General features: G+C 40.8%; 2 protein-coding genes across 2 annotated transcripts in view; one reads left to right on the top strand and one right to left on the bottom strand.

Annotated features, from left to right (window-relative positions):
• Nucleotides 1-7693, bottom strand: LOC115105414 (transmembrane protein 218). Its single transcript, XM_029627440.2, has 3 exons — nucleotides 7053-7693; nucleotides 6286-6388; nucleotides 1-635 (listed from the first exon to the last, which is right to left on the bottom strand). The coding sequence occupies exons 1-3, from the start codon at nucleotides 7160-7162 to the stop codon at nucleotides 501-503; spliced, it is 348 nt and encodes a 115-aa protein (XP_029483300.1). The 5' UTR covers nucleotides 7163-7693; the 3' UTR covers nucleotides 1-500.
• Nucleotides 7694-9001: 1308 nt separating this feature from the next.
• LOC115105413 (uncharacterized) overlaps nucleotides 9002-26061 on the top strand; it is a 97293-nt gene continuing 80233 nt past the window's right edge. Inside the window, exon 1 of the mRNA XM_065006812.1 lies at nucleotides 9002-9079. The gene's annotated coding sequence lies outside the window, so the exon portion shown is untranslated. The remainder of the gene's footprint in view (nucleotides 9080-26061) is intronic.

Here is a 26061-nt window from a genome sequence, read left to right as displayed (position 1 = left end):
TAACCAACAATGAAATGTTTAATGAAGTTGTCTTGTAAAATATTTGTATTGTTAAAAAATATATACAAGTTCAGTAAAAAAAAGTGAATGTCAAAAATATACATACAGTTAAATTACAGCTATACGTCTTATCCTCTGAACTTTAGAGGCCCAAGAGATAAATCCATTCCGTTAAATGCAACTGCTACCCCACCACTACAATTCAAACTAATAGCTATCTATATACAAAACATCAAAACATATAATCTATGTCAGGGTGAGATACCAGGCAACATTTTAGCCTATCTTTAATGATGGTTGGCCCAAAACTCCCCCCAACAACACACAACAGTTGACCACAGAGAAAACATTGGCTTTGCCCGTGTTTTGGTTCAGGTGCCAACTTGTCCGGTGCTCCATTTAACTAGGGCCCCTCTTAGTAGGCCTTTTCTCATCTCCAGTGCTGCACATACGGCCCTGGCCACCAGTCTAGCGAGTCAACTTGGCCTGGCCCCTCCGCTCTAATGTGTTCTCAAGGGCTTGGCATAGACGGCTTCCAGGAAATGCAGTGGCAGCAGGCCAAACAGAGCAACCAGGAAGCCCACACTGGCCACTGACAACAGGACGTATCGGCCGATGAAGAAAGTGTCTACGATCTGTGGGAGTAGAGAGATAGGGTTGTTATGTTCATTCATTGGTTGACCAAATATACTGAACAAAATCATAAAACACAACATGCAACAATTTCAAAGATTTTGCTGAGTTACAGCTCATATAAGGAAATCAGTCAATTGAAATAAATAAATGAGACCCTAAACTATGGATTTCACGACTGGGCAGGAGCACAGCCATGGGTGGACCTGGGAGGGCATAGGCCCACCCACTGGGGAGCCAGGCCCAACCAATCAGAATGAGTTATTCACTACAAAAGGGCTTTATTACAGACTAAGCCAAACTAACAGTACTCTTCTCATATTATGAGCCCCCCCCCCTCAACACTTTACATGTTGCCTTTATATTTTGGTTCAGTGTAGATCAAAGTCCAAATGGATGATGAATGAGTTAGTTAGGATCGATGATGGTTTGTGTATATCTGATAAATGGGTAACTTGTGTTTTAATTATCCTAATTCCTCTTTCTTCCAACAGATGTCACAAGTGAGCCACTGTAATCAGTGCTGGAGGGAAATGGGAAGGCAAGGCAGGCTTCTCTCGTCACACTTACTTCACTAGTGGCCAAATGTTTAAGCCAAATGTTAACATGGACTTTGGTAAATGTATTACAGTGTCTGACTTGACTTAGTAGATCATGACCCATGTTGCTCTATAAATGTACACGTTTCAGGCAGTAACTATATTGTACTCAAGCAAACATGGCCTCGTTCAATAAATGGACATGATAGGGCAAGAGACTTGTCAATAATGATGTGAGAAATAACAGGCCTTATTTTAAAAGATAATGATCACTCTCAATGTATACAATATGATCACTTGTTACATCATCCACTTGAAATGGCTCAAAAAACTAAACACTTAGGTTTACATTTACATTTAAGTCATTTAACAGACGCTCTTATCCAGAGCGACTTACAAATTGGTGCTTTCACCTTATGACATCCAGTGGAACAGCCACTTTACAATAGTGCATCTAGGTCTTTTAAGGGGGGAGAAGGATACTTTATCCTATCCTAGGTATTCCTTAAAGAGGTGGGGTTTCAGGTGTCTCCGGAAGGTGGTGATTGACTCCGCTGTCCTGGCGTCGTGAGGGAGTTTGTTCCACCATTGGGGGGCCAGAGCAGCGAACAGTTTTGACTGGGCTGAGCGGGAACTGTACTTCCTCAGTGGTAGGGAGGCGAGCAGGCCAGAGGTGGATGAACGCAGTGCCCTTGTTTGGGTGTAGGGCCTGATCAGAGCCTGGAGGTAGTGAGGTGCCGTTCCCCTCACAGCTCCGTAGGCAAGCACCATGGTCTTGTAGCGGATGCGAGCTTCAACTGGAAGCCAGTGGTAGGTAAGTTGAAACAATGGCAAAAATACAATTGATTCAAATCACAAAAAAATGATTGAATGCATTATGACCAACCTTCCTCAAAGAGACACTAACTACACTTAATATGATTCATTTAATATAATACATAATTCACTAAATCACAGAAGAGTCAATAGTACTGTGTTCCATCATCTTGGTCAATACAATTTCCAGCCAGTGTGTGTGTGTGTGTTAACTGGGGGCCCCTATGATTTAGATACAAGATTACACTTGGACAGTTGTTGGTTTTACTGCGAGGCCTGTTGGAACAAAACAGAAGGACCTGGGGGGAGGAGTGGAAGAGATGACTAACCAAGAGACCCAACTCCCTGAAGACCTGCTCCACCGTACAGATGCCAAATATTACGAGGCGGTAACAACCTACTGCTGACTAAAGATAGGATACTGGGGCCTTGGTGGGAGCTTCGGGGCAGGGGTGGGGGCATTGTCTCTGGCGGATGCAGTGTTCTCTCATTTAACGCATCTCATTTTCTAATTTGCCAATTAGCCAGCAAGAGGAGCCCAGAGCTGGGGCCCATGTTTTATTAATGTGGCATCGAGCCGTTCGGTACGGAGGCCCTGTCTGGGGCCGGCCTAATTGGCACTGTGATATTTTGTTTTTGTTTAACAGCAAGAGGTTAGCCGTTTCTTACACACACACACACAGACACATGCATACACATTCACACATTATCGTGGTCGGTCACACACACACAATCTCTTAGTAACACACACACAGTAGCTAGTTATTCAGAGGTAAGTCACATATAATTTAATAGGATCTCTGTGGTAAGGAATAACTGGTTGAGCCTCTTCTATAAGACCACCTTCTACAAGCAAATTGCATGTGTAATAGGTCTGCCCTTGTGTGTTTCAATAGGCTTGGGCTACATCATACCGAACTGTATGGTTTTTGATGTAATAATCGTTTAGTACACCAGTTGTAGACTATTGACAACTAATTACAATGTGCAATCAGCCGAATTAAAACTATTTTAGCTACGCTTGTTTATTTTAGAAATTATGCACTCCACCAATCATCTTTTAAAATCAATAAAAATATATATTTTTTTACACATGCCTAAGATTTGAAACTAATTTAAAAGTCAATTAATATTTCGCTACATAAACCTAAATACATTAACACTTTTCTGTGGAAAAATAGATTTTTAAAGTATGACAGAGCAGCAAATAGTGAATTTATTCACATAAAAAACAGAATCCATAATGAATACATCGTTGAAAATATATTGCCTGATTCATCGGGTCTGTGTGTCAGCTGATCTTGCACATTGGCCTAAACTAACAGGAAAACAGGCACAGAACCATGTCTACGGCCCAAATGGCACCCTATTACCTATATAGTGCAGTACTTTTGACCAAAGCCTTATCAAAAGTAGTCCACTAAATAGGGAATATGGTGTCATTTGAGACTAGGTTGCAAATTTCAATAAATTCCCTGGTATTTCCGAAATCGAGAGGGAATAAGCAGGAAATCCAGAGTCGTCCAACCAGGGTTTCTGGAAAACCAGGGAATTTATGGAAAGTTCCCGTAATTTTGCAACCCTATGAGACACAGCCCATGCCTCTTTGTACTTCTGGTTTTCCCATGCACAGACAGCGCAGCAGGAAAGGCAAGCGCTGTGGTCTGTCTGTGCTGCGCTGCCTTTGGGGAGAGATAAACCAGACCAGGTCTTTATGACAAACACACCGCCACATGTTCTGACTGCAGCTCTGCAGCCAGGGCCAACAGGCCACTCTGCTTGGCCTACATAATGTACATGGGCCACAAAACAAAAGCCACCATGACAAAAAAAAATGGGTTGCAGTTTACTTGTTTGGGACAAATCCCTCTGTGTTGTTCAGGGGAATCATTTGATGAGCGCAATACGCTATTCATATTCCATAGACCTTCATAGACGGGTTAGCTAATAATGACACGAAAATTAAGCGCATGATTCAATGGGGCAGATGTCTGTAGCTGTGCTCAAATACTCATACTAACCATACTATTTGTGACGTGAATTGAGTATATAGTATGCTTATTGGTCATAGTATGGATATAGTCAGTATACCAAAAGTTACCAGATGACGTACTAAATTTGCAAAAATATGAAGTATACACACAAAGGACACTATTTCAGTACCGTGGGACCCATAATGCAATTCTTCAGGAAATTTGCGTGGCTTCACATCATTTTCAGATTTGAAGAAAATGTTGGAAAATATGCAGCCGAAGTACAACGAGAGTGGATACAAATTAATTGCATTAACCGATTATAACAAATGTTAAGAAAATGTTGAGCAATGTAATAAAGTAATGACTTTTCAAATAAGTTACCTTACACGTTATGCTGGCTGACAATTTGTTAGCTACACTGTCCTTACGAACCACATAGCATATCATTACAGCAGTAAGTACTGGTATGTTAGTTGGCTACTTATACATCAAACTTGCCAGTATATTAACTATAGGCTATCTAACTACCCAACGTTTATTGACTTCATTATTCCTGTCATTCTTTGCTTAGCTAAATGGTATAGTCGTTGTGCGTTCTCAATGGACATTTGGGTGCTTTCGTAAATTCGCTCTGGCTATCTACTCCGATTTCAGAGCACTCTCGTCTGAGTGTACTAGAGCCCAGAATAATGAATTTACGAGCGCTCAACACCTGTTGAATATGGTCGGTGTCAGTAAACGTTGGCAAAAAAGCATATTTAAATTGTTGCCAGCAGCAGTTACAGTCACTAACGCTCTGTATAACATATAAACAGCCTACCCAGCTCTGCTAGGGCGAGTATAATTATCAGTGTGGTCTCATTTGTGTCTGGAAGTAGCTAGCAAGCTAGCCAACGTTAGCTTGGGTCCTTGACTGCTGTTATAAATTCAGAACGCTCAAATCAACTCTACCTCTCGGCCCAAGCGTCCTGTGTGCGAAACACTCTGAATTTACAAAACAGACAATCTGACAACGCTCTGAATTTACGAGAGCACACTGGCACTTCACATTGAATTTAGGAACACACACAAAGTTGTAAAATGTCTAACTAGTAATTTGTTATGCTAAACTAGCTAGCAACAGCATCAACTTGTCTTGAAGAGTAAGCTAATTTGCGTTGACTCTAGTGTTCTATTTGCACATGTGCATTTACGGGGCGCCCCCCCAAAAAAATAAATAGCCCAGCATCACACAGTTCATCTCCCTAAATTCCCTTTCCCTCCGTGTCTCATTCACTCAATTGCATGCGCACACAAGCTCCCGTTAGGCCTACAGAAATAGATGCATATAAAACTGTATCCAGCTGATGGGATACACAAACAACATTCCTTGCAAAATGACAACAGTTTTATCACAAATTCAAAATGGACTGATATGTGTTGCAGTTTTGGAACGATTGTGTCCCGTCTATTTTCCACTTTGGCTCCTTTGTGAACCGCTAGTGCCGTTTAGAATTGTTTAGCCGAAGCTATAACCCAACTAAACAGAGACGGGTTCCAAAAATGAAACTACGCAAAAAACATTAGTTTGATAAACACAAAGAGTATATTTGTCAGAATCATTAAGCCTAGACCTACTCAAACAGACGTCGTGATTGTAATTCATCACCACGCAGTGTTCAATGTGAAATTGTTAATCCGTTTAGAACATTCCAAAGAACAGGCAGAATAAACTAAATTGAACACCGGAATATCAAAAATACAGATTTTGTTTTGTAACCCTGAAGAAAATAGGCTTTCAACTCGCCAAATACAGCCCCGTTTCAAATGATCACTGAGAATAACTGTTCCAGACGTGAGATGCTCATCACTTCGCAGTGGCAACTTTTTTCATTTGGAAAAATATTATATTTTATTATATTACTTCTTTTTTTTTAAACTATAAAATAGGTGTCTAGACTGTGATAAGGGCTCGGGAAATAAGAGTGTCTTGTCTGCTAAATGAATTAGGATTTGTTATCTATAATGGTTATAACAAATTAGCCATTGTCGCGCACTGTTGGCATAGGCCTATAGATAAATGCACATATATTTCTTTCCAGAGCGGGCCTTGTGTTCAAAAAATATATGGGTTTTTTTTTCAGTCAAGTAATCAAGTAAAAATCTGAAATGCCCATCCCTAGTTGAGTATCAATATTAGAAAACACATTACACCAGTGGCTCCCACTTCTAAAGAGAAACTTTGACACCCAAGAGCCTTCTGCAGCTGGCTGCCTCTACGCTGGAGTACATTTGAGCGTGCGTGTGTGTGCATTACAATTGTATTCCAGTTTTTTGCTTACCTCGATGTCTTTGAATGGTGACGGAGTCTCTGAGCTGCGGGGGAAGAACACCAGGATAAGGGTGGCAATGAAGGCCAGCAGGAAGACAGGGATGACGCCTAACCTGTTCAAAAACAATACAGATATCATTAATATCATATGGGGTCAAATTGTATTCTTCAAATATTTTGACTGGTAATCAATCACTTTTGATTGTGTGTTCTTTGGGACTAATGCAAAATAGGCCAAGGTCATTGCAATCAACATCAACCAGCCCAATCAAATATGTATAACCAGTAAACTAACCCCTTTTTACACGTTTTAGTGAATCAAATCATTTTCTCAGAGTAAAATCTTGACATAACCATTTCAGTAGCCGTCAGAAACATCTGACCTAGACAGTAACAGTGCAAATAGCAGGCTAGTCTAAAGTCGAATAACAGTAGACGGCCCTGGGCTAGCCATACATCTGTATAAAACATGTAGGGCCTAACTATTTGATGTAATCTCTGAAATACATTATAATCCCTCTGAAATACATAATAAAGTACAGTATAAACCACAAAAGTGTAAGCCAGGGATTTGATGTGGAACAGCCAGTGCAGCATACACCTATGAACCTGTGATTTCACCTCTTGGCATGGCGGTTGTAGAAGCAGGCTATTCGGGGCAATGCAAATGTAGTGTGGTATCATGTCTGCACAAGATAATGTGTAAAAACTGTGTTGAGGTAGCCTATTTAGCTAGGCCTGCATGTGTGTATGTATACACAACTACCGGTAACTTACTTAGTTGGTCCAGTAGCTCTCAAAAGGATCATCCCGAGCACGAGAGCCACAATCCAGATAAGAGCAATGAGGAAAACCCCAGTGCCCACGCCCATTACCGTGCCAGCCATTCTTCACCAAAGGGTTAACCTAGCTAGCTGCTCACAGTCATATTGAGGAGATTCAAGCGAGCTAGTTAGCTGCTCACAGTCACGTCTTGAGGAGATTCAAGTGAGCTAGCTAGCTAATGTAGCTATATGCGTTAGCTAGCGCTGTTGTTCAGCTCAAGGAAAGCTAATTGCGTTAAATTGAGTTTCTGCAAAACAAGTTGCACCCTAGAATGCGAATTGCATCGTTTAGAACTCTAGACGTCGCATTTTGCACCCGCTGATGACAGTAAAGTTAGCTACCTAGCTAGCTCGTACACTCAACACAACATCAAGGCCTGTGAGCGCGTGCTGATTCAATAACTTGCTTTCCAAATAACTCAAAGTTTGAGACCGCTCGTGATAACCCACAACACCAAAAAATGGATTTCTGAACGCAAACAGAACTTGCACGAAATCACTTCTGTACTATCGCCTGCGTGCAAACTGTATAACAACTACCAGCTGGATCCAATGGTTGCAAATACACTTCAATGTCATAGGATAGAAGCAGCCTGGTTGTTACTAATACCGAATAGAGTGCTGGGAAGTGTAGTGTATTTCAAGAAGAAGGAGCATCTGAAATTATGTACGCTCTCTTGGTTGCCATAAACAACAAACAATGATGCTTTAACCACAATAAATCCAACTAACGTGATGTTGATTTTATCAGTGGGCAACTAGAATTTCGGACATTTTGCCAGTCACTGATCTTACAGCTAATAAGACATTTTTTGTATTATTATTAATTGTTCAACGCCAGAACGACAGATTTGTACTTTGTCAGCTCGCGGATTCGATCTAGCAACCTCTCAGTTACTGGCCCAACGCTCTAGCCACTAGGCTACCTGCCGCCTATTGCCACTGTAACATTGGGATAATAGATCTTTGTGAATAATTTGATAAATAAAGCACTTTTTAACTGGTGTGGTATCATTGCAGCGGTGAAAAAAGTATCCAATTGTCACACTAAGATACCTTAATAGAAAATGAAGTAAAAAGTAAACGTGAAAGACACCCAGTAAAAGACTACTAGAGTCAAAGTTTTAAAAATACATAACTATCAAAAGTAAATGTATAGATACCTTAATAGAAAATGAAGTAAAAAGTAAACGTGAAAGACACCCAATAAAAGACTACTCGATTAAAAGTTTTAAACATACATAACTATCAAAAGTAAATGTATAGATCATTTAAAATTCCTTATATTAAGTAAACCAGACAGTACTTTTTAAAAATGATTTTAGCCAGCGGCACACTCCAACAACCAGACATTATTTATAGTAACGAATAATTTGTGTTTAGTGAGTCCGCCAGATCATAGGCAGTAGAGATGGGATGTTCTCTTGATAGGTATCCTGCTAAGCATTAAAAATGTAACGGGTACATTTGGGTGTCAGGTAAAATGTATGGAGTAAAAAGTACATTATTTTCTTTAGGAATGTAGTGTAGTAAAAGTAAACGTTAACTTTATAAAAATCATAAAGATACCCCCCAAAAACGACTTAAGTATTTTTACTTAAGTACTTTACATCACTGCGTCATTGGGAAGTGACAGAATGTATCCATCCTCATACTGGATAACTGGAATGTTTGCTAATGTTTCCAATGAATGTAGCATATCAGTTGCTTGTCTGACGGTAATTTTTAATATGAGCCGACAGGGGGGCGGCAGACTCCACGATTTGAATAGATGCGCAGTGCTGGGGTTTGTGTGGTAATACTGGAGGGAGAGTAGTGGAGGTGATGGGAGGGGGGATACGAGGAGCCAGAGGGAAGGGGAGGTGTGGGGTGGTGTGTGGGGGGTGGGAGGGGTCTTACATGGCAGACGTCACAGTTTGTGCAAGGGAGTATAGGCTGTGTTGTCAGCCTAGTGTCAGTCTGATGAAGATTGGCATTCAGGTAAGCTGTCATTCATTTTCAATGTCAGAGCATGGAGCAGGCTAACACTCCAGCGTCTTTTTTTCCCCCTCGCCCTCATTACAAAAGGCAGCACATTATTCATACAGACAGGGCCATGCTAGGGAGAGAGAGCGGGAGAGAGATAGCGCAAGATAGACAGGGAGAGAGGGGAGGAGGGAGAACGTGTGTGAAAGGGAGGGAGGAGAGGAAAAGAAAGAAACAGAGAAGGGAGATACATTTTTGTACTGGATGGGAAGACTGGATGTTTTTTTTCTTGATGCAGCGTATGGATTAATAAAATATGTTGGTTATGTTTCTGTTAATGGCATTTAGGGCACGTTTTGCGAGGTGTTTGCGAGGTGTTTGTAAGGGATATGGAGAATAGAACAATGTTTTGGTTTGAGAGAATAATCGAAGGACTGCACAAGACAATTTTAGACACTGCGCACGTGAACGCGCTTTCCACGCGTGACAATGTATCATGCTTATTGAATAATGATTTATTAATAAGTTATTATGCATTTTTCTATTTGTTTGTTTAATTAATTGTATTGGCAAATATGTTTTGACTGACATAGCCTATATGTTAGGCCTTTTTCATGTATATGGATTTATATATTCTTAATTGATTTTGCAGTATATTCTTCATTGATTTTGCACCTGGATGATTGTCTTGAAATGGCATTGTATCCGGTCTTATCCTTCTCATAAGCGTTTTGTTATTGATAGGCTATAGGTGGAACTAATGTGTCCTCTTGTTTAAGGCAAACAAATGCTTTGCTGTCAGACTATGTTAGGTAAAGTAAGTAATAGTCTACGACTAACTTTAGGTTATACTGTGCTTTTTTGCACCACTTACAGGCTATCCAAAATCCACAGTTGCAAATGTATGTGAAAGAAATATAAGTGTATGAAAGGATGTCAACAAAATGGTTTATGTGTGTCAAATGGGCTACATTAAAAGTATATTTCAGTGAAGACCATTGGGGTGCATTATTTTGCATTTATGGCACATATGGTGGTTAAGCTTTATCCCACTGGGTACAGACATCACTTCAATGTCTATTCCAAGTTGTTTCAACGTAATTTCATTGAAATGAAGTGGAAGTAATGTTGATTAAACCAGCGTGTGCCCAGAGGAATGCTAGTCAGTCTTTGTAGCCTAATCATTCGTAATTGGTCTAAAATACAAATGCCATAGTTAAGCAGGTAGACTGGTAATGATTTGTCAGTCAAATCTTGTAATAGCTTGAGCATGGCAAAACGTTTTTAAAGGTCCAGTGCAATAAAAAACGTGTTTTTCTATATTTTCTATACCCATGTTTTCTATATATGTTTCCACACTATGAGGTTGTAATAGTACTGTGCCCTTTTAATGTAAGAGCTGTTTGAAAAGATGGCCTGAAATTTCAGCCTGTTTTGGTGGGACGGAATTTTTGCCTGCCTGGTGACATCGGCATGCTGTAAAGTTAATAGACCAATAAGAAAGAGCGGTGCAAACCTCTCTGCCAATAACAGCAAGTTTTCAGTTTTCCCCTCCCCACTCAGACAACTCCCAGACAGTCTTAGCAAAATTCTTGCTTGAGAAATTGCTATTTGATAAGAAGCTATTTTTGTTTATTTTTTACTATTTTAATTGAAAACAATCACAAGGTACTTCATTGTTACCAATATTTTTTTTTGATATTGAGATAAAAACGACTGCATTGGACCTTTTAGATTTTATCTTATTGGATTTGATTATACTTTTTAAAAATGAATTTTCCCATAAGTGATTTGGTTTGCATTAATCTGAAATTGCGTAATATAATGTACTGTAATATACATGTCATTGCCCTTGTCAGCATGTAATCCATGTCTATCAAGAATAGATTCAGTTTGGCACTTTATTATTTCTATATTTTAAATAGGGATACAGAGGGTGATTTGTCTAAAGTGAATGGCTTGTGGCTGTCAGCATCACAGTGACTCCAATGTTTGCTTTTCAATCCTGAGGCATACCATGCAAGACCTCTCCAGACTGAACATTGGCTCTCTTTGTGTGGCACGATTCATTGCCCAGGCGCTACTTTCTATTTTAGATGACTTGTTTGTTCCAGAATTGGGCTTTTAGTGGGCTAGGCATTTGACAAGAACACACTCAAAGTGTTTCCACATAATTTGGAATTCACTTCAGTCGTGTATCCTCAATTTATTGCCATGTAGATTATAAAGAGTTAAGCTTTTTTGTCTTTCCCTCGCGAAATTTCAATGTATAAAAAGGCATAGGGAGTTCTGATTCACTATCATGTCATGCCATACTAATGAGTTCAATATGTATCCATTTGCAATGTTTGGACATCTGTTATTATTTTATTTAGTCAAAGTAGTTGAGGCATTCTTTACGTAAAACCCTGCATCTGATATAAACAATTTGTTTTGTTTTGTCTTTTTTTTCAGAGGGGGGTTTACAGGTACAAAAAAACAATACAAAAAATGTATACAAAGATAACCCCAACCCCCCCCAGTCGCCATCCACCCGCCGTATCCCCTTTCCATCCAACCCAGAAGCCCCCTCCCCACACCTGAAGAAAACATACCTCCCATCAGTCCCCCTCCCAGCTATCTGTATCTGCATCTTATTTTTTTAATGGTGTTAGAAATTAATTAATGTACATGCCAAGTAATTGTAGACATGACATATAATATATGCGCTGTAAAGATAACTGCCAAAATAATGGAAACACTTGAGTAAATAAGGGATACAAAGTATATTGAAAGCAGGTGCTTCCACACAGGTGTGATTCCTGAGTTAATGAAGCAATTAACATCCCATCATGCTTAGGGTCATGTATAAAAATGCTGGGCAGGCCATTATTTTGGCTACCATGGGTATGCCTCCATAGGAGGACAATGCCCCCATCCACAGGGCACGACTGGTAACTGAATGGTTTGATGAGCATGATGTAAACCATATGCCATGGAGATCAGTGACCAGATCTCAACCCAATTTAACACTTATGGGAGATCCTGGAGCGGAGCCTGAGACAGCGTTTACCACCACCATCAACAACACTCCAAATTATGGAATTTTACGTGGAAGAAAGGTGTTGCATCCCTCCAATAGATTTACAGACACATTGAAGCTGTTCACACACACACACACACACACACACACACACACACACACACACACACACACACACACACACACACACACACACACACACACACACGCACACACACACATAATTTAGATGCTCCAAAGCCCTGCTGGGATCCTAATTGATGATTTGTGTCATGGGACAAGCAGCCCAGGGGCAAAACTGCAGATACCGAACACCCATACATTATTTGCATATTCCCATTCCCCAGTTTATGGGTAAATTACATTATTAGGTGCGATGCTGTGCTCTCCTGCAGCTTTTAGAGGATAATCACTAATAAAGTGATTCAGTTGCACTAAATGAATGAAATAAACAGAGCAAGAACAGCATCTGTTATTAACCAATTTGTGCATTTATGTATGGCCATAAAGCGTTTGAGAAAATTGAAGTGATATGCAAATGGCTGCTCTTTCTTTGCCGTAGCACCTAATACCACCTCCTTCATATTGCCAAAGTAACAAATACATAATTTTCTCTGTGAATATCATCAATGTATTTCAGGTCTCGTTCTAATAGTCCCAGGGCCGGCTCTACTCTTTTGGGGGCCCTAAGGGAGATTTGGTTGGGGTACCCCCATCCCGCGGCAAAATACTTTAGTGTTTTAAAGCAGGTTTTCTGCAGTTCTACACATTTTGCCATAGGGTGGAGAGGAAACATTGCAATTTTATAACACATTTCATGCAATTCTACTCATTTTCCCATTGGTCAGAGAAAATACATTTGCAGTTTTACAGAAAATAACCTGCAATTCTACGCTATTTGCCATGGGGTAGAGAGAATGTTTTGCAGATTTAAATAACATTTCCTGCAATTCTACACATTTTGTAATGACTTATGCCATGTTAATATGATATCTGAGTGAGAATGACTAACAAAATCAATGGGGACCCCCTGGAGATCTGGGCCTCCATTCGGCCATGATAACTACAAGTTTAGATAGCTGGCAAGACTAACTACCAATCAAAAAAATTGTTAGCTAACATCGATAATTGAGTGACTGTCTGTGACTGACATAACAAGAGAAAAACCGCTGATGCACAACCAAATTCCGAACAATTGCACCTGATGTATTCTACTATTCTTACTCTCAATAGTAAGTTGAAACCCCGACTGAGTCGTGTGTGTGCCCCCCTCTATTTTGATCACACCGCGTATGTCGCTTATGCCTGGAACCGGCCCTGAAAAGGCCCATTTCATTTCATCTTTTTGTTAGCAGTCAGATGAAGCGACAGAAAGAGAGAGACCCTAAAGTATGCATGTTCTTTGGTATAATTCATGAGGACTTAGTCTGCTGGGTAGGTACAGTATATCTCTTTGGAGCTCACAACAAGTTGGGCCTTTTTCTCTGCAGCACAGGCCTCAAAAGTGAAGCACACCAGCACACCTCGAGCAGTTGGGATGCATGTTGTGGCACCTACATCAGAGGTCCTCACCGGCCAGGCACTAAGCCTACTTGATCCCTATTGCTTTCCTGAGGAATGACGAGGCCTGCTTTAGCTTTCCGATGGCTCAGTGTAAGGAGGACCCTGCATGCTTTTATACTTTACCCCTCGCCCCATTCTCCCTCTAATGCAGCATGGGCATCGCTCTTACTCTAAGTCCGTCACCGGGGACTGACACGGAGAGGAAACGGATTTGCTTGATTTATGCTCCGAGAGGAGCGATGGGCGTATTTAACGATCCTCAATATTGTTTGTGTCATGTGCTATTGGCTGATCTTTTGCTGCAACTTGCTGAGTCTGCAGAAGGACAGAAAATAGACATGGTCATGAAAATGCATTAGAACTCTCCAATATGTTTTCGAGGATGTTTCCAAAGCCACTACTGCTGAATAGTAACAAGCAGATTTTGTTCCTATGACTTTAATTACATGCTTTCCAAAATCAACAGATCACCAAATACTAGGCCAGCTCTATATGGTTCTATAGAGGTTGTCCAGACAACCCTCATGGTTGGAGATCTGTATAACTATAAAACAGCACAGCATAAAATAACATTGAACAAAGGTTTAAGTCATTTGCTAATGATTTTAGCATCAGCACTTTGATTTTATTGCCCTTTTTTAGAATGATGAAGTAGCAACAGGAAGACATTCTGGAAACTAAACAAAACTCACAAAACAGAATGCTGATGTTTTAATGGTGTTTAGCTGAAACGGGGGTAATTATAGTTTGGTAGATTACAGTCAATGTTATATTATACAATTCAAAACAAAGTTAATTTCAAGTAAATGTAAACATCTTTACAATATTATTGTTATTATTGTTGTTATTATTCAAACCAAAATCAAACATTGTATTTAGACTGCAATGATTATTGTTATTCAAGGATCAAAAGTTAAATAAATGAACAGCAGCTTATTATTTATCCTGTGTTTAAAGACAGGACTGCAAACCTGAAACTTATTTGATTCTTATCTCTGGTGGAATGCAGATCATTCTAATAAATTAACACAGCCTTACAGAGAGAAATATGAAGTCTGCCACTAAATCCAGAAAGTATTTTATTCTAGTAGCAGCTGAGCAGGGTGAGGTAAAACCGCTATGGCTGCTGCATATTTGTGTTCTCCGTTCTCAAAAAATACATAAATGTATGGGCAAAAATGGTAAACCTAAAGTTGCTTAAAAATCTTATACCCTTTAGGTTCAAGCTGCAGCTAGAGCAACCATTCATATTCCCTCAATTAGTTTTGGGGTGTGAAGTGTCATTGTCGAGTTGGCTGGAAATTTCGACCAGTTGTGTTACAAAACGTTGGCTGAGGCGCAGACAACATGGAGAGAGTTTCTCCATAGTGGTTGTAGCCACGTGCCAAAATAGGGAGTTTCTTCTGAAATTGTCTTGATGGAATCCGGTTTGTCCATTGCCTCATGTTGATGATTGGCACCATACAGTAGTAGACTGTACTTGGAAAAACAGTATAAAGCTCCTTTGAATGGATGCAATCGCTTTAGTGCTATTTTGTCCTAAAAAGTGCCATCTTTCACAGTTTACTGGAATGACATCACTCATTCCTTTCTGACATTTCTATTTCCTGTGTATTTCTCAAAGCATTGTTCTACAGGATATCATTGGTTTGGAGGACAACATTTTCCCTCTGTACCCCCACCTCCTAGCTTTTTAACATTAGTCGATATTTAAGTTTCCCTTCCTGCAAATCTATTTGTGCACCTTGTTTTTGTTCTCCCTACGGGGTCCATAGAGGTTTATTATCAAAAGTCAGATGCAACGTCTGACAGGAAATCAAGGACGTTTTTCTCATGGGCTTTGTTATAGCAGAAGCACTGCATCAATGGACTGAAAGCATTGCTTAAACGGTGACATCAGAATCATTTATTGTAATGAGTTTTAGTGGTAATACCACAAATGATTTCCTCAATGTGTCCAACCCCTTACTGTAAAAGCGCAATGATTTTATATGAACGTCGACTACTGGAAGTGCATTTCTCCCTGGTAATGTTATGTCTTATGTTTTACTAGACTTTGACTCTCCAAAATACTTTAAGGAGTACCATTTTATCACTGTAATATAATGCATTAAGGCATTTTGGCCGCAGGGAGACTGTAAAGCTTCCAGCTTCTCTCAGCTTTGACATAGGTGATTTAGGGGGATCTAGGCAAAAACATTAGGCCCCTCTATAGCTACCTCTTCTAGAATTTGAGCCAATGATTCCATGGTTCTGTGCATTGTGCAAGCTGAACTCGTTGACTCAGTCTATTTTAGGGATGGAAGTAAGCTATTTTCGAAATCCATCTTGTAAACATATACAGTGCCTAGTGAAAGTACACCCCTTGCACAGCTATCACATTTTGCAGCCTTAAAATTTAATCTAAAAAGGATTCATTTAGATTTTTTCATTTTCAAAGTGAAAGAAAAAGTATAGAACATTTTCGAAATTAATAACGATAAAATACAAAGCTGTCTTGTGTATGTCTTCACACCCCAAAGTTAATACTTGGTGGAAGTCCCATTGGCAGCAATTACAGCTGTACATTTTTTTGAGTAAGATTCTACCAACTCTGCACAACGCTTAGGGAGACATACTGTATTACCAGCTCATAAAATGTTGTTATGGACAGCAATGTTCAACTCAAGCAGATTTAAAGTTAGTATTGAGACTGGACCCATGGGAACACTCAACACCTCTTGGAAAGCCATTCTGGTGTGTCTTTGGCATTACAATGTGTTATTGCTGTACTGAAAAATATAACTATATCCCAGGGTTAGGTATTCAGAAGACTGAGGCAGGTTTTCATCTGACATCTAACTCAGTCCTGGTTTGAATATTGCTGTCCATCAATGATTCCCAACCAAATTTAATGATCTTCAGCACTTTTGACAAAAACAATGGATATACAGTGCCTTCTGAAAGTCTTCACCCCCCTAGACTTTTTCCACATTTTGTTGTGTTGCAGCCTGAATTTAAAATGGAATAAATTGAGATTTGGGTCGCTGGCCTAAACCCAATAGTCCATAATGTCAAAGTGGAATTATGTTTCTTTCAACAACAAAAATTACAAATTCATTTCAAATGAAAAGCTGAAATGTCTTGAGTCAATAAGTAGTCAACCCCTTTGTCATGGAAAGCCTAAATATTTCAGGAGTAAAATATTGCTTAACAAGAGACAATCAGTTGCATGGACTCACTCTGTGTTCAATAATAGGGTTTAAGATGATTTTTGAATGACTAGCTCATCCCTGTACCCCACACATACAATTATCTGTAATGCCCCTGAACCGAGCAGTGAATTTCAAACACAGATTCAACCACAAAGACCAGGCACTGTAGGCTTTCCAATGCCTCGCAAAGGGCACCTATTGGTAGACGGGTAAAAAAGCAGATATTGAATATCCCTTTGAGCCTGGTGGAGTTATTAATTACACTTTGGAGGGTGTATCAATTCACCAAGTCACTACAAAGATACAGGCGTCCTTCCTAACCGGAGAGGAAGGAAACATTTCAGAGATTTCACCATGAGGCCAATGTTGACTTTAAAACAGTTACATAGTGTAATGGCTGTGATAGGAGAAAACTGAGGATGGATCAACAAAATGGATCAACAACATTGTAGTTACTCCACAATACTATTCTAATCGACAGAGTACAGAATACAAAATATTCCAAAACATTTGCAAATCCAATACAACTGTGACAATAGTGCTAGTACAAACTTGGACCCAGGTGCAGAGAAACACAGCAGGCAGAGGTCAGGGTAAATCCAGAATATTTACTTAAGGTCTTCATAGCAAAACACAGCAAGGGCACACGAGAACATTGAACAAAACATGAGACCTGAGCAACTGTCCCAGTCCACAGAGGAACCTAAATAACCATCCAGCAGGTCATCCCAATTAGCCCAATCAGGGTCACCTGGATACGGTTCTTGATTGTAATGTTATTTAAACCCCAGTAATCGATACAGGGGCGATATCCCCCATCCTTCTTCCCAACAGAGAAAAAATCTGCAACTGCAGGTGAAGATGATGGCCAAATATAATCTGCCGCCAGCACCTCTTCAATACAACTGTTCATGGCTGCAGTCTCTGGACCTGAGAGAGAATACAGCCCTCCTCTCTGCGGAGTGGTGCCGGACAGGTCAATGGCACAATCGTAGGGCCTGTGAGGAGGTAGTTTTCTGGCCATTTGTTTGCTGAAGACCTGACCCAAATCCCAATAATCCCGAGGTACGCGGAAAAGATCGGGCTTGTCATTCCCAGCCAGCAGAACAGGAGGATCGGATGTCTCCAGACAAGGAAGGATTCCATCCCAGAACTCTTCCCAAAGGCCAGTCAATTTGAGGTTTATGGGTGGAAAGCCACGGATGTCCAAGACCCAGGGGAAGCTCAGGAGAGTCCACCAGATGTAACTGGATAAGCTCCACATGGTCATCCAGAACTTGTAGTTCGATAGGCATGGTGAGTTGCTAGACCATCCAGTGCAGTGACCGACAACGGAGTGTCCAGCTTAGTGAGTGGCAGCCTTTGTTGGCGAGCTAATGTGCGATTCAGAAAACAGCCAGTAGCCCTAGAGTCTTTGAAAGCTGGAATATCCAACTGTTCCTTGTCCCACCACAGGTTGTCCAGAAGCAAGGTGCGTACCGTATTGGCCGCAGGAGACTGTATCTGACTCTCCAGAGCTGAAAGTCTGGTGCCTCCCAATTGCATCGGCTCCTCTGAAGGATATGAAGGAGGACAATAGTCGAATTGAGAACCCTGAAGGGGTACAGGACAAGCAGGCCCAGCATACGGCAGTGAAGAGTCGACTCCCTCAGCATGGCCCGAAACACTGGAACCAATTGTTCAGGACCCCTCCGTCCTCTCATTACGATGTTCCCGAAGCCGGTTGTCAATCCGGATGGCCAGAACGATAAACTCTTCCAGAGTGTCAGGGTTGTCCCGGGAAGCCAGTTAATTCTTGAGAACCTCGCTGAGTCCGTTCAGAAAGACTGAGTGAAGTGCCTGTATATTCCAACCGCTCTCAGCAGCGAGCGTCCGAAAGTCAATGGCGTAATCAGCTACGCTCCAGCTGCCCTGTCTTTGAGTAGCATTTCTGCCACTGATGGGGTGATCAAAAACCCTCCTCATCTCCTGGGTGAAGCTTTGCCAATTGAAACAAATGTCTGATTGCTGCTCCCAGATGGCCATGGCCCAGGCCAGAGCCCGTCCTGAGAGCAAGCAGATGACGTATACCACTCTGGAACGCTTGGTGGGAAACGTTGATGCCTGTAGCTCGAAGACCAGCGAACATTGGAGCAGGAACCCACGACACCTCCCAGGATGCCCCTCATAGCGCTCCGGTGATGAGAGATGAGGCTCCTGAGGGGAGGAGGATGATGGGTTGGTAGGAAGTGGAGGGTTAGAAACCGCCACAGGTGCAGCAGCAGTTGCTCCCGTCTGTCGCGTCTACAGAGTGAACACAAGAATTCCTAAATCCTCCGACAAAGTCTTCAGCCGCGCCTCCTGGCGACCAATCACTGTTCCATGGTTAGTGAGAGCCGACCGTAAGTGGTGGAGCTTGGAGTGTCCCTCGGACGATTGAAGAATCTCTGCTGGGTCCATTTTGCAGCTCAGGTCTACTGTGACAATAGTGCTAGTGCAAACTTGGACCCAGGCACAGAGAACCACAGCAGGCAGAGTTAAGGGTCATTCCAGAATATTTACTTAAGGTCTTCATAGCAAAACAACAAAGCAAGGGCACACGAGAACACTGAACAAAACATGAGACCTGAGCAACTGGCCCAGTCCACAGAGGAACCTAAATAGTCATCCAGCAGGTGATCCCAATTAGCCCAATCAGGGTCACCTGGATACTAGAGGAAACCCACGGGTGCTCTCCAGTGGCAACCACAGGTAGTACACTCCAGGAATAAACCCTGACCTGTGAGAACAACACATTACTGAGTACCACCCTCCAGATTTTCAAGCATAGTTGTGGCTGCATCATGTTTTGGATCTGCTTGTAATCGTTAAGGACTTCAGGATAAAAGAAACAGAATGATAAGCACAGGCAAAATATGGTAGAATCTTACTCAAAATGATTTACAGCAGTAATTTCAGCCCAAAGTATTAACTGTGAGGTATGAAGACATTTTTTCTTTCACTTTGAAAAGGTGGAGGAAAAAAATAATATTTGAATCAATTTTTAAGGCAGAAAAATGTGACGAGTACAAGGAGTGTGTAGACTTTCACTACACTTGATAGTTGATACTATCCTTATTTGACATATTGTTCAAGTGTCTGAAATATACTGTTGTATAACGTGAAGTTTGTGTACCTTTTCCCATGATGTTACGTAATCTTAAAACAGAGAAGTTAATACCCTTTAAAGGTGTGTCTCTTTCTGCAATAACTAACATTGGTTTACTGTATAGGTTGGAGAAATGCATCATCAGATAACTGCTGGCTATTCATACACACTTTTCCTTTATTTTATTAACATTTATTTAACTAAGTAAGTCAGTTAAGAACAAATTCTTATTTTACAATGATGGCCTACCCCGGCCAAACCATCCCCTAACCTGGATGACGCTGGGCCAATTGTGCGCCCTATGTGACTCGCCATCATGGCCAGTTGTGATACAGCCCGGGATCGAACCAGGGTCTGTAGTGACACCTCTAGCACCAAGATGCAGTGCCTTAGACCTCTGCACCACTCGGGGGAGCCCGAGGATTTTTAAAACCAAAATTGATAAGCTGTCAACTTGGAAAGTGCACAGTTCATCCAGACGGCCATATCTGCTCTATTCCCAGTCATTGCTTTTCCCTCTCCTGTTCTCACCCCAAAACATTGATGTTATACTGTAACTTTAAAGCTACAGGATTGCATTGAGAGTCAACCCCTTAGCACTTAACTTTTAGTCAGTTAGGTTCGATTCTGTTCTTCATTACATTTTTTTATATTTTTTTTGTCAGCTGCTTCCCTCGTTAATTAAGACACAGAGTATTCTTCCAAGATTCCTCTTCAAATACCATTTCTTGTAGAGAATCGAAGTAGGTTTGTTGTGACATGACTAATGTGAAAATGAAATGTTTTGGCCAGTTGCTCTGCAGTATAGATTGGGAATGTCTGAATCTTGCTGCTCTTTCAATGCTTCTGCAAGAAGATCATGTTTAGCCCTAGCCATGTGTCAGACCCTGCTCCTTTATCACCGGAAGGCTGAAGCCCAAGGGGGCCGGGTTGATTTGTAATTAAGGAGAAGGTTTCTTTGAAATAGTATGAAGTACTGTAGGTCCTAAATGCTGATTTAAGGTCAGTTTTGCATCCATAACCTCTAATGCATAAGGCTAGGCTTTTGGGACGGTAAGCTGATCTGAGATCTGTGTGTAAGGGCAACTTTTACACAGTGCAGGTTTTCACTCCTCAACAGGAAATGCTTGGTGACATGTTTATGGAGATCCCATTGAACTTTGTGTCCAGGAATTTCATTCGGGCTTGAAATGTAGTAAAGTCAGGGATTTAATATGAAATCCAAACCTTAAATGCAGTCAAAGGTAAATTAAATGACTGTGTACGGATGTGGGGATTTTTATGCCTTGAATTCGCAGTGGCACACACACACACGCACACCTTTTGTGAATGAAAGATGTGTGTTTGTAAGACGTTTTAGGCTAACCACATTTCAGTTCTGAAATGGTTGCGTTTTTATGACTCAACTCACATCTAACTTCCCACTGGCTTTTCCAAACAACACATGCCACTTCTTATTTTATGTCCTTTCACATTTGTTACGTTTGAGGGGCCCAGGGCATCAAGTTGTTGCCTTTCAAGTCACATTGTAAACAAGAACATGGCAGATTTATCAAGTGGATGCAGAGGCTCTGGGAAGTAGTGTGTGTTCTTGGGATTATCATATCAGACTCTAAAGGAATCTGCACACAGAGCAATTAGCGACAAAAGGATGCTAGTAGTTTCATTGTACATGTTACCCATTGTACCAAGAGATAAAGAGAACACTTTTGATTCCACTCAAGTCTTTATGTGTCTTAAAACAATGGCCCCAGTTCCTATTTTCCAGTTATTCTGTAATTATCAACATACAATAAAATGAACTATTTCATGTTAAAATGAATAGACATTTACTATTGTCTTTAAATACCAAAAACAAAACGTCTTATCAGGGTTGCTTTATAGTAATAAATTAACCCTTTAAAGCCCAATATTACATATACACTGACTGTACCAAGCATTAAGAACACCTGCTCCATAAAATAGACTGACCAGGTGCAATCTATGATCCCTTATTGACGTCTTTTGTTAAATCCACTTCAATCAGTAATATAATAATAATAAATGCCATTTAGTAGACGCTTTTATCCAAAGCAACTTACAGTAATTTTACATATGGGTGGCCCCAGGAAACAAACCCACAACCCTAGCGGTGCAAGCGCCATGCTCAAGCACCATGCTCTACTAACTGAGCCTTACAGGACCACAATAATTGTAGATGAAGGGGAGGAGACAGGTTAAATAAGGATTTTTTAAGAACTTTGAAACAATTGAGACATGGATTGTGTATGTGTGCCATTCAGTGGGTGATTTAAGAGCCTTTGAAGAGCCGTTGTGGGGTATGGTTGTAGGCAGGCGCACCGGTTTGAGTGTGTCAAGAACTGCAATGCTGCTGGCTTTTTTCATGCTCAATAGTTTCTTGTGTGTATCAAGAATAGACCACCACCCAAAGGACATCCATACAAATTGACACAACTGTGGGAAGCATTGGAGACAACATGGGCCAGCATCCCTGTGGAACCGGTATCGTGGTACAGACATTCTCTAGACATTAATTCAGGCTTGGTAGTCCATTATCTATAGTAGTATGTAGAGACAAAATTGGTTTTGTGAAAGTTCCCAGAATATTTTTTAGATTGCGGCAAATGTTCTCATAACACAAAAACTTTCAAGTTGTGCTGATGATTACAGAATGTTTGTATAAAGAAATTGCCTGATGTTGCAAGAATGTTCCTAGAACGCATTTCATTTGTTTTTTAAAGATTCCCAGAGTGTTTCCAGTTTGTGGAAACAGTCTGGTGGGAGCATTGTGGGGACATCACAAAAGATATATTCCCAGTACTCCAAAACTGTCTAGTTGCGTGGAGGATTTTACTATGTTTCTTTTAGGGTGCAAAAAACATTCCCCTGATGTTGCAAGAACTTTTCTAGAACACATTTAATCCTATCTTTAAAGGTTCCCAGAATTGTTCATTAGGTTGTCGGAACAGTCTGGTGAGAACATTGTGGGGATATCACAAAATATACTGTGTGTTCCCAAAACATTAAAACTGTCCAGTTGTGCAGATGATTCTACAACGTTTCTTTTAGGGTGCAAAAAACATTCACCCAATGTTGCAAGAATGTTCCCAGAATACATTTCATCTGCTCGTTAAAGGTTCCCAGAATGTTTCTTTGTGTTGTGGGAACATTTTGGGAATTCGACAAGAGGTTCTCAAACATTTCATTTGGTTGTGGGAACAGTGTGGGTACATTACAAGAGATAGGTTCCCAAAACACGTAATATGCTTAGTTGTGATGACATTCATACAATGTTTAAGTTTGGTTGCACAGGACATTCCTATAATGTTCAAAAAGCCAAGTTTGTCATGATGGGAAAACATTGCTGGTACATTGTGTTATTACATTACCTAGAAACCTAATGAGAACATTCTGTGGTGATTGTTACACATTTTGTGTAGAACATTTTAGTGAATGTTAGAACATTCCAAGGATATTTCATTTGAAACATTTTTGTGATGTGGTCATCCTAATGTTAGCAAAACCCCTAACTACAACTTATTGGGAATCGTAGCTAATGTTCTGTGTTTGGTGGGAGTACTCATTTTCAACCTAGTCTTTCATTGAGCATTTCTTCACTACAACTACTAATCCCATTTGGTATCGTTTGTCTATAATTTGTTACCACTCTTTTGTCTTATTATGTGTGCACATAATTATTGCAGTCATCACATTAGATTATTTCATGCATAATAAACAGACTCAAACTGTGTGCCGGGTAATTAATATGTTAGGATATGTGCTGCGATATGAGCTTTGCTTTTCTAATGATCCTATTGTTCCCGCTGTCCCTGAAAAGTGAGAGTTACTGATCCAAATTTAACACAGTTAAATAGCAATGTCTTTCATCATACCTTTTTCTTTCTCTACACTTTCTTCTTTTTGGAAGATCCAGCAAATACAAAAAGATGCTAAAGAAATACTGCAGGGAGCATAAGTAGCGATAGACATGATTTCATTCTTGTTTCTGGTAGATAGATCTTAGTCGATTTAAATCACAGATGTGCTACACTCCATTCACAAGGAAAGAGTCTTTTGATCTTTTATGTATTGATAGCTCCGCTCTGGCCTGTGGAAGTTGCGATGCAAAGAACTGTATGGTTTTGATACAGGTTTGGAACTTCTTTCCAAGTTAAGGCCCAGTGGCTTAACGCTAAACTGACTTTTTAAAGCAGACATGTTCGTGTTTTTAGGAAGGAAGTGTACAGTTCTCTGTAGAGGTCTATCAGACCAAGACATTTTGGGATTTTGGAGCTGCTGATAACAGCTTTCATCAACAGAATTGAAGCTACTGTTTGATCTCTCTGCACTGTCCTCATTTTGTCATGAATGACTGGATTAATCCTGTACAGGAATAAACAGCGTCCAGAAATGTTTTTCACCCTCTATTGTGGTAAATTGTCCATTTCCTCAGGGTTTGGGGCAATTAGAATTACAGGCAGTCAATTCAGAAAGTAAACTGAAATTACAATTCAATAAATTGACAAAAATGCATTGATTTCGAATGACTTCACAACAAACTGAAAAGTAGGTAGGTAGGTATGTATTTCAATATTTTTCCAATTCAGAATGTTGTATTCTAATCACTTCATGAACTGACAGCCTTTAAATCGAATTGACCCCAACCCTGCTTTCCCCCAATGAATAGTACAAAAAACACTGATAACCAGATGACTGTGGAGGTTTTTGCTGGCTGCTTTGTTGAGCAACTATATGCCTTTTCAATGGCCATAAGAGACCATGTATACATACAGTGTGTTTATAACCCCACTGCAACCTGTTTATAACCTATCTGCAACCTGCTCCACCACCAACTCACTGTAACAAAATATTTTTATCACCTTTGATTGGACAGTTTGGACCAACATGGCCCTGTACGGGTCTGTCATGTCATCATCTAAACACCCAGAACCAAATCTATTCTGTCAAAATATATAATTTCTGTTACGCCTGCTCCCGCTCCCCATCCTTGGCGCTAGAAGGCGCCAGGCGCCCCTGCATTAGGCGCTCCTGCCACCATCATTACGCACACCTGCCTTCCCCCCGTCACGCACATCACCTGGACTCAATCACCTCTGTCATTTCCTCGCCTATATCTGTCTGGTTCCCCACAACTTTTCCCTGCTTCAGCATTCATTGTTGCTTGTCGTTTTGTACCTGTATGCTGACGCTGTTCTTGTCTTGGTCTTTGTCTGTTGCCTGATTAAATGTTGACTTCCCATACCTGATTCTCATCTCCGGCGTTGGTCCTTACAATTTGTCTGTCACAAGAGACTAGTCACGTCAGAACGTTAACATAATGCCCTTGGCTGATCCAGTGAGTTTACCAGAGTCATAACCACATAACTGCCAGTCTCTGCCACCATATCATTCTAAAGACAGTGACCAACCAATCAACATGCTTCCCCAATAATCGTAAGGTCAGAGTTGAAACACAACACATATAAGGAGCCACGGCGGGTTCAAAAAAGGCACCATTGTGTGGCACTAGAGAACACCAGTTATGTCACCTAGTGGTGAACCCCCGACTTCCATCTTCCACTTGACCTCAGCCCCTCCCGTTTCTATAACTTTATAATGGTGTCCCTGAAAAGGTTGATGACAGCTCTGTTCTAAAAGATAGATATAAACAGCTGCTGTGTAGTGTAGAGCGACTGGTGTGGGGTTGAACACAGCAGCTAGAGTGTCTGTGGCCCGCTTCCATGTGTGTGCTAGAATGACAAGGCCTAGCAGCAGGGCCAGATTACTGGACGGGCACGCAGGGCACGTGCCCCGGACCCCCGACCTCCAGGGGGCCGCCAGATAGCATATGATAGTAAAATAGGTAGAATTGCATGAAGTTACCTTTAAAACTGCAACATTTTCTCTCAGCCTCATGTAAATGGTAAATGGACATTGTAGCCTCTGAGTGCTGATCTGGGGTCAGGTGTATTTGTTTAACAGGCTGGCTGCTGTCCCTGGTTCCACTGATGCCCTGCTGTGGTAGTATTTATAAACTGTTATAGACATTTAATACAGATTGCAGCGCACCTCTCAGCTTTCCCTGCTCTCT

Source organism: Oncorhynchus nerka, linkage group LG22 (genome assembly GCF_034236695.1).
Source record: "Oncorhynchus nerka isolate Pitt River linkage group LG22, Oner_Uvic_2.0, whole genome shotgun sequence".
NCBI classification, from domain to species: domain Eukaryota; kingdom Metazoa; phylum Chordata; class Actinopteri; order Salmoniformes; family Salmonidae; genus Oncorhynchus; species Oncorhynchus nerka.
Note: the sequence above shows the minus strand (reverse complement) of the source record. Positions and strands in the feature narration are given on the sequence as shown.

Excerpts from the sequence above, each read along its gene's own strand:
- LOC115105414 (XM_029627440.2), bottom strand. The coding sequence starts at position 7,162 with ATGGCTGGCACGGTAATGGGCGTGGGCACTGGGGTTTTCCTCATTGCT. Across the intron at positions 6,389-7,052 it reads AGAGCTACTGGACCAACTAA|GTTAGGCGTCATCCCTGTCT; the intron begins GTAAGTTACCGG and ends GTTTTTGAACAG. Across the intron at positions 636-6,285 it reads CACCATTCAAAGACATCGAG|ATCGTAGACACTTTCTTCAT; the intron begins GTAAGCAAAAAA and ends CTACTCCCACAG.